Raw genomic sequence first — 8,568 nt, forward strand, 5'->3', positions numbered from 1 at the left:
TATCAAATGATGAAACATCTTATTTTTGTATAAAAATAACATTTTTAAAATAATGGGCACCAGAAATTTTGGTATGGGCAGTTGCCCACCCTGCCCATACGCTAGAACCGCCACTGGGGGGCTGTAATGCTACTCAAAAAATTATAGGGGATGAGATATTTATGTCTGTTTATATTCCTATGTACAAATAGTTTGGCTTTTAATATTTGCATATAGATTACATTAATATTATTCAATACATGTAGTTGTTTAACCAATTGTGTGTACTAAGTACTAAATATGTTAATAGTATTTATTCATAATAGTAGTAAAGTGAATTTTGTATAGAATAGGAAAAGTTTATTTAGTTTTATTATTTCAAAAACGTTAGCTATGATTTATAAATCATTTTCGAATTTAATTTGCATAATATTCATTCAGTATGCCAAATAAATAATTGATTTCCACAACCACGACATCTGAAGAAAATATAATCTTTTTCTAGTGTTTGATACCAGTGAGTAGCATTAAGTGTGATTGTTATGTCGACTGATTGGTATATTATGTCCTTTTTCTCATTTTGAAGGTATAGAGTTATACTACGTCTACAATTCTGTTTGTCATGGACAACAACATGCCAGTCATCAGTAACAGTATAGTCTAGGAATGAGAAAGAAAGGATATTGATTTTCCCAAATACATTTCTGTATTCCTTTTCAATTATGTTTATATGAGATTCTGAAAATGTATTTCTTAATAATTTCAATTCATCTGAATTTCTGATTTTAAAATAACGACTAGGAAATCTAGTTTCGAGTTCATCTGATTGTTTATTGATCATCTCCTTTATTATATCGAACTGTTTTAGACGAGGAAAATTATTATTATTACTGACTTTACTGAGAGCTTGATCTTTATATTTATTGAATAATTTATTTATATGCATATTGTAGAATAAATTATTATAACTAGGTTGGTTCAAACTTTAGAATAGTGAATAGTTTTAAATCAACTTGATATATTAAAATAGTGAATATTATGCATCACAGTCAGTGGCGCAACTAGAGTTTAAATCTTGGAGGTGCTACAATTATGAATCACTTACAAAATCGCTGGTGGAGCCATCCTCACACCCCCCACAGATTCAATTTTACATAATCTCAATATTTAAATTATAATACTATTATTATACTCGCAATATCATTTTTGGAAAAACTAATATAACACATTAAATTTATTTATTATAGTATTTGATTATATTACATTTTTTTTTTATTTTGTACCAAGAGAGTAATTTTAAAGTGTTAAAAATAATTTTCGGTCAACATTTGCAAATGTGGTTAAAATTTCTTTGGAAGCAATGCAATTAGCAATATCCCTTTCAATATTCAAAATACTTAAATTTGTAAAACGTTGCTGCAACAAGCTGCTTCGTAACCAGTTTTTCAACCTCCTCATGGAGGGAAAACTTTGTTGACATGTTGCAGAACTAAACGGTATAGTTAAAGCAACCTGCATTAACTTGTATACAATCGGAAATTTGTCTTTATCCAGAATTTCTTTTATTTCATCTTTACTGTTTCTTTGCTACCAGCATTTTTGATTTTAAGCATTCGGTGTTTGAATTTATTATGTCCTAAAATCATATAATATTTTTTAACTTTCTCAAATGTAATGATTTTATTACATTTAGTACTGTATCACTTATTTAATATGCACCTTATAATGTAGAATAAAATGTTGATTATTTTCACAATCCATATTGATAAAATTATCAATGGCTTTAGCCATCTTAAGATTTTCATTTGAAAACCTGCACTCTAAATTTTTAATAATAGTATCAATAATTGGGAAATAAATTGTTTTCCTCCAATAGGCTTCAACTGATTCTTTTTGTTCTTCATAATTAGCTCCGTTTCCAAATGGAAATTTTTCAAATTATTTGGTTCGCTTCTTTTTCGTTTTGATACTTTAAAAATTTTTTATAAATCGCTATAATGTTGATAATTTAATATAATATACTATTTAGGATATATACAACCTTGATGATATACATTTTATTAATCAGTATGCAAGATAAGAAAATATACAGGGTCCGGCACTCGAAGTGTAACCAAATCAAAAGGCCATAAATTCAATTTGGAAAATTACTTTTATTTAATTCAAAGTAAAAAATGTGTGAAAATAATACAAAATCAAGAATCAATTTACTTTTGCTCGATATGACCACCTTTTGCCTTGACTATGGCCTTGAGACGGTCCAGGAACGAATCGAAAGATGCCCGAATGTGATTTGCAGGTATTTTGGCCCACTCGCTAACAAGGGCTTTTTTTAGTGCCTCGAGACTAGTGAATCTTTTAGTTCTGACCTTGCTCTCTAAAATGGCCCAAAGAGAATAATCCATCGGATTCGTGTCTAGTGAATTTTAGAGCCATTGTGTGGACGTTATGAAGTTTGGAACGTTGTGTTTCAGCCATTCTTGGTTCACTCGTGCTTTGTGAAACGGGGCCGAGTCCTGTTAAAACGTCCATGGTCTGCAACCGAAATGTTTGTCTGCCCACGGCTTCAGAGCAACCTCCAGAATACTTTCCCGATAATATTTCGTATTGACTTTGACGCCAAGCTCGATGAAAACGATTGGAGAGCGCCCATCTGCGGTTACAGCGGCTTTTTAAATTAGTCCAAATATTTTGACCCGGTTGCTGATTAACTCTGCCAAAATTAACATAAGCGTTTTCTGCTGTAAATGATACACATTTTGTCAACAAGTCGTGCTTTTGCAAGCTTGTTTTAATTATCTATGTTATATTGTCAGTAGTTTCATTGGATGTGCTCAGATTATCCAACAGTTTTGTTTTAATGCCTTTTTGCTAGTCAAAAAATTTTATCATAATAGGGAATATTTCTTCCGCACCGTAGTTACTTGCATCTGTGGAAACGCTCAAGTAGTTGACATTTTGTAATAAGACTTTTACCTGTTCAATTACCCACGGAGATATCACGCCCGTAACAATGGCCTCAGCCTTCGTTCTTGCACAAGTAATACTATTCGCAGTGTTGGAATCGGAAACTGTAGTCTTCACCAGTTGGCTGGTGCAATCTTTAAGTGCGATGTGCAACACGTGAGCGAGATCCGTAATATATAAAAAAGGACTGTATTAAATTGTAGTAGCTTTGAGAAGAAACAAACAATCAAGTATACAAATACATCAAATATAATAAATACAATAATAAGAACTAATAACAATTTAAAATAAGTAATTAAATGATATTACAAATATTACAAGTATCTCCTAGTTTTTACAATTTTTCTATCATACCTATTATCTCAGGCTATTCACTGTAGGAGTATTGAGATCATTATTAATAATATTATTTTCTTTATTAACATTAACTCTGTTATTTAATAAATAATCTATGCGTTTATTGGCAGACTTCATAATATGTTTCTTATTTCTTCTATACATTTGATCATTGTTGTTTTGTATAATATATGACCTAGGTTTATTACAAATTTCAACTATTTTATCAGATGACTAATTACTATCAGGTTTAACTTAAAATAACATGCTATCAATAACTACTAAATCACTTAATTGTTTAGATGTTTTATTATATAATGTAGGAGATAAGTATATATTAAAATATGAAGTAACAATAATTTCCCTTAATGGTTACGATTTATTCGGTAGATGACTAATACACAATAAATAGACACAAAACTAAATAAATAAGTAGCACTTCACGCTTGTAATAACTAAAAATACAGTTGATGGGGATGGTATTAATAAAGAAGAATGATAATGGTATCATCCGTAAAGACATCATAAATTCAGTGGCGTATTTTGGGGGGGTGTCCTTCATGTCTGGACACCCCCCAACTTAAAAAAAATGCCTAATATATTGGTATTAACTTTTTTTTATAATATATTATATTTATTTACTAAAAATAAATAGTATTTTAAATAAATAACAAAATTGAAGATAATTTGATAGGATTCGACGACACGTATTTATCTACATTTTATCAGAGATTCNTGAAGATAATTTGATAGGATTCGACGACACGTATTTATCTACATTTTATTAGAGATTTCTAGAAATTATTTGGATTTCATTGGATCATTTAGATAACAAAAATACCCGTAGCAAAAATATAACAACAACGGAAATATTCTGAACTTGTAGTTCATTTTTAAATTTATTTTATAGTTTATCAGTTTAGAGAATTATATACAAATAAGTTTAGTTACCCCNATCAGTTTAGAGAATTATAAACAAGTAAGTTTAGTTACCCCTATTCAATATACCGCATTCATAAAAAATACAGAAAATAATTTTTTATAATTAAAATAGTATTTAAAAAATAAACAAAAGTTATGAAATCCTTTATGAATCGTCATTTAGTAAGATTAAAATTAAGTTGTTAAGATAGTAGATACACTTGTTAATTTAAAAATTTATAATTGGCTGACTTTTTAACTTAATTGTATCCATAACTGTATATTATAATATTTGTATATTCACATAACAAGAACATTAAATTATTTCAGTTAAGATAAATTTATATTAAATTTGAATTTCTTAAATGAAATGTTACAAAGAAAAATGAGATTAAAATAAAATAACAAAACAACAATTAAACATAGAAAAAGTAAAAAAATGTTTGGTGGTATACAAATAAAAATTTCAATTTATAGTGAATATTAAGAAAATTGATATAAAATACAAAAATAAAATTTCATTCATAAAAATATTAATTGAATAGCTCGCCAGCAATAATTTCATTTTTGTGTCTTAATCTTATAAAAGGCATAAAATTTGCATTTATTGGTGTTGTATCTCCTCGAGACATTTTTTCTGCCAGCTCAACAGTAAATGGCCCACAATCATGTCCATTGGTTTGGCGAGATGTCTCGCCTATTTGTAATGTCCATGTAGAAGCTTTTCCTTTTTTGTCCATCTCCCATTCAATTAAGAAATTTTTTAATACCATTGGATAAGGACCCTTATACGACTTAAGACTATCATATGATGTCACAGTCTTTTCAGGTATATTAACCACTGTCAATATCCAATGACTCTCATATACATTCATGGGCACAAAAAGTAATTTTATTGTGTGAATATCTTTTTTTATCCATCTTCTTACAGCTGGATAACCTCCTCGAAGATACGCTACAATAAAATCAGTGACAACTGCATAAACTTCACCTTCTGACCGTGTTACTATCATTTTAATGTACTCATTAATTGTGTCTGAAGTATACCATGATGTGGGCGATTTAAACGAAGGTGCATTATACTGATCAAGAGATTTTGTGTTCTGATCTTGTATTACTTCTGCAAATGTAACCATATTTAAACATTTTTTATAAAATTAATAAAAAACTTTGTTGAACAGTTTACAATTAGTTAGGTTTATTTAAGGTTTTGGAATAGGAAATTAAACACGTATAATTACTATTGTTTAAAACGTCCATGGACCCCCTTAATAACAAGCCTCTGCAGATGTTATATTAATTTAACACGTATTATAATTATTAATTATGTTTAATAAACAATCTTTTTTTATTTTATTTTACATAAAATAAATAGATTAAACAACTAATTACCTTTTTCTTTCTCTGATAATTTTATTACTTCAATAGTGGACAGAGCAACTAAATTTACGTCATTCGGCGTAATTAAAGTCAAAGGATTCGAACTAACTTTTGGCTCTAAAATAATTTATGTTTTAAAATATTACATATTTGTTTCAAAAATCAAAACGTTTATTATATTATTTTTTAAAAATGAATTATATTTTAAAAGTTGTATACTTTTTATGACTTTTTCATCTTCTTCTGATGAATTTCTTTTTAAATTTGGTCGAGTAGTAGTATTAGAAGATATCTCAAAAAGTTGTTTTTTTATTTCGGATTTGCGTTCCAAATTTTTCTTATGAAAACTCTTAACAGATCATAAAAATATATTTAATTATATGATAAATTTATTTAAGAAATCTGCTTTAAGTCCAAAAAATGGTGTAGGGTATACCCTAAAATCTTTTTATTGAAATAAAGCATAATAAAATATACCTTTTCTAACAAATCAGCTGATATTAATAGCGGATTGTCTTTTGAAATTGCTATATTTTTTTTTTCTGTTGAATTTAAAATTTCATTTTTATATTTTTCATTCTGAAAAAGTGTTCCGAATTCTCTTTGCTGCATCATATTCTAGGCAACCAAAGAGATATTTAAATAAACAAATAAACTATACTTAATATTATATTATTATCTTCGATAAAAATTGAATTTCCCATAAAAATCTAATAGAAAAAATAGCAGAATAATATTAAACATTATGCTACCGTATTTATATTAATGGGGTTGATAGTTTATTTTATATTTTTGAATCAGACAAACCCTAATAACAGCTAAATCGAATAAATATATTAATATAATTATAGTTACCAATTTTTCTGGAATAATTTTATCATTTTTATTCGTTTTTCGATACGTGCGTTTTTTTGGAATAATGGAATTTTTTATAGGATAAATATTTTTATTAATAATTGCTGCAAATTGAATATAATTTTAATAATTATTAATTAAATAATCAATTTCGAAAAAGGTTTTTAATATTAAAATAGTTAAATTAAAGTAAAGCGACTGAATTATTGTTATATATGAATAAGAGAACTTATTATTAATTTTTCTTATATTTTATATTAAAAAACTTTTTCTCTATTCGAAATAGTTAGTTTAATTATTAATCTTAATAGTGTTTACAGATAATTCTTCCATCTTTAGTTGACTTTTTTGATATTTGTCCTTTATTTGTATTATTTAAAACACAATTGGAATGCATGAAACGACGATTCCATATTTCTTCAACTCTGCGTATGACCTTATGTAAGTTTGATTCATTTGTTTGACCAAAAATATTTTTTTCACTTGCCATATCAATAACTAATTAAATAAATCTTAATAATTACACAAGACGATAGTTTATTTTTCACGGGAAAAAACGAAGTGAACTGAAATGTCGATAAAATCAACATTTACATCTAATTGTCAAGGAAACTTAATTGTAAAAATTCATTAAAAAAATGTATAAGCCAATTATAAATAAATTTAGTATAAACAATACTTATTTATTTTAATTGTATTATTGGTCAAAGAATACAATATTTTAAGAATAATACAGAGAATTAACAAAAAAAAAAAATATATATATATATATATATTTTAAAGATATTTTGAAGAAAAACCTTTTGTATTTGTTTGTTTATTTATTACATTAGTTTACAAATGATAGAGATTTTTTATGAAAGTTCAAGTGGAATAAATTTGATATCGGTTAACAGAATATTTATGCATATAAAATTTAATTTGTATGAAATAAAATATCAACGTCTGGATTTATTCTCTTGCAACTATTAAAAATTTTGCCCATGTGAAATTGCTATTTCCATTTAGTTATTAACAAAAAACATCATGCCATGCGATTATAATCAACATAAAAATTTATTAAGTTGAATATATAATATAGTTTAACAATTTAATTAATAATTGAATTAATGACATAATAATTCTGATAAAAGAAAATAACAGGAGATTTGAATTAATTTTAACGACTTTAACAAATCGAAAATAACTTAAGGGTTTAACTACCTTATAGGTTTAATTATTATTTGCATTTTTAATGTTATTATTATTTATTTTTTTGACAATAACGGCTATCTTTGTAACTTCAATATATATCAAAATAATGACAAGTTATCCAAGAAAATCAAGGAAATTTTAGAGAAATATTAAGAAACAGAGCCCAAGGAGATGACCGTTTAAAATCATTTTTGGAAGCTGAAGAAATAATAAAATATACAAGTGAAACACTTCAAAATGAAATAATTGAAACCTGCAATAAAATTATTTTAAATAAAATCGTAACAAACATAAATGCCCAAAGATGTTTCAAAATACTTGCTGATGAAACGGTCGACATTGGTGGAAGCGAACAAGTATCTTTGTGTGTTCGATATTTAGATGTTGATAATATGATTATCAAGGAAGAATTCTTCAGTTTGTGCCTACAACAGATACTACTGGAAAAGGTTTATATATTATTATTCAAAGTTTACATTCATTTGGTGTAGAAACAAAATACCTTAGAGGACAGTGTTACGATGGATGTGCTTCTATGTCTGGTCAATTTAACGGAGGTCAATCTCTTATTCACCAAAATCATCCGCTTGCGACGTTTGTTCATTGTGCTGTTCATGTTTTAAACCTTGCTAATTATTATTCATCTTCTATACAAGAAACATGAAATTGATTAGGAACAACATCTAAAGTTAGAGATTTTTTCATATACCCAAAGCGAAAAAATGTGTTGATAAGTCAAATCGAAGAAAGTCAAAAATGTATAACTAGAAAATCATTAAAACAATTATGTGCGGCTAAATGAGTTGAACGTTTTTATGCTGTCAATGATTTTCTTGAGCTTTTTGTGTACCTAATTGAATCGTTATTTATAATTTCGAAGTGGAATGACACTGAAACATCATCAAAAGCAAGCAATTTATGAACATCAATACTGAA

At 27.0% G+C, this 8,568-nt stretch overlaps 2 protein-coding genes across 2 annotated transcripts in view; one reads left to right on the top strand and one right to left on the bottom strand.

Moving 5' to 3' along the window:
• The window catches only part of LOC126908182 (zinc finger MYM-type protein 1-like), a 3,037-nt gene extending 2,100 nt beyond the window's left edge, over positions 1 to 937 (top strand). The window contains exon 2 of the mRNA XM_050690093.1: positions 933 to 937. Within this exon, the coding sequence (XP_050546050.1) occupies positions 933 to 937 (5 nt within the window). The remainder of the gene's footprint in view (positions 1 to 932) is intronic.
• Positions 938 to 4,459: 3,522 nt separating this feature from the next.
• On the bottom strand, positions 4,460 to 7,171 carry LOC126906630 (uncharacterized). The gene is made up of 6 exons (XM_050687312.1): positions 6,757 to 7,171; positions 6,439 to 6,542; positions 6,061 to 6,201; positions 5,803 to 5,932; positions 5,596 to 5,700; positions 4,460 to 5,323 (listed from the first exon to the last, which is right to left on the bottom strand). The coding sequence occupies exons 1-6, from the start codon at positions 6,926 to 6,928 to the stop codon at positions 4,737 to 4,739; spliced, it is 1,239 nt and encodes a 412-aa protein (XP_050543269.1). The 5' UTR covers positions 6,929 to 7,171; the 3' UTR covers positions 4,460 to 4,736.
• Positions 7,172 to 8,568: the final 1,397 nt, after the last annotated feature.

The sequence above is a fragment of the Daktulosphaira vitifoliae genome, unplaced genomic scaffold, assembly GCF_025091365.1.
Source record: "Daktulosphaira vitifoliae isolate Bord-2020 unplaced genomic scaffold, ASM2509136v1 Scaffold_5, whole genome shotgun sequence".
NCBI classification, from domain to species: domain Eukaryota; kingdom Metazoa; phylum Arthropoda; class Insecta; order Hemiptera; family Phylloxeridae; genus Daktulosphaira; species Daktulosphaira vitifoliae.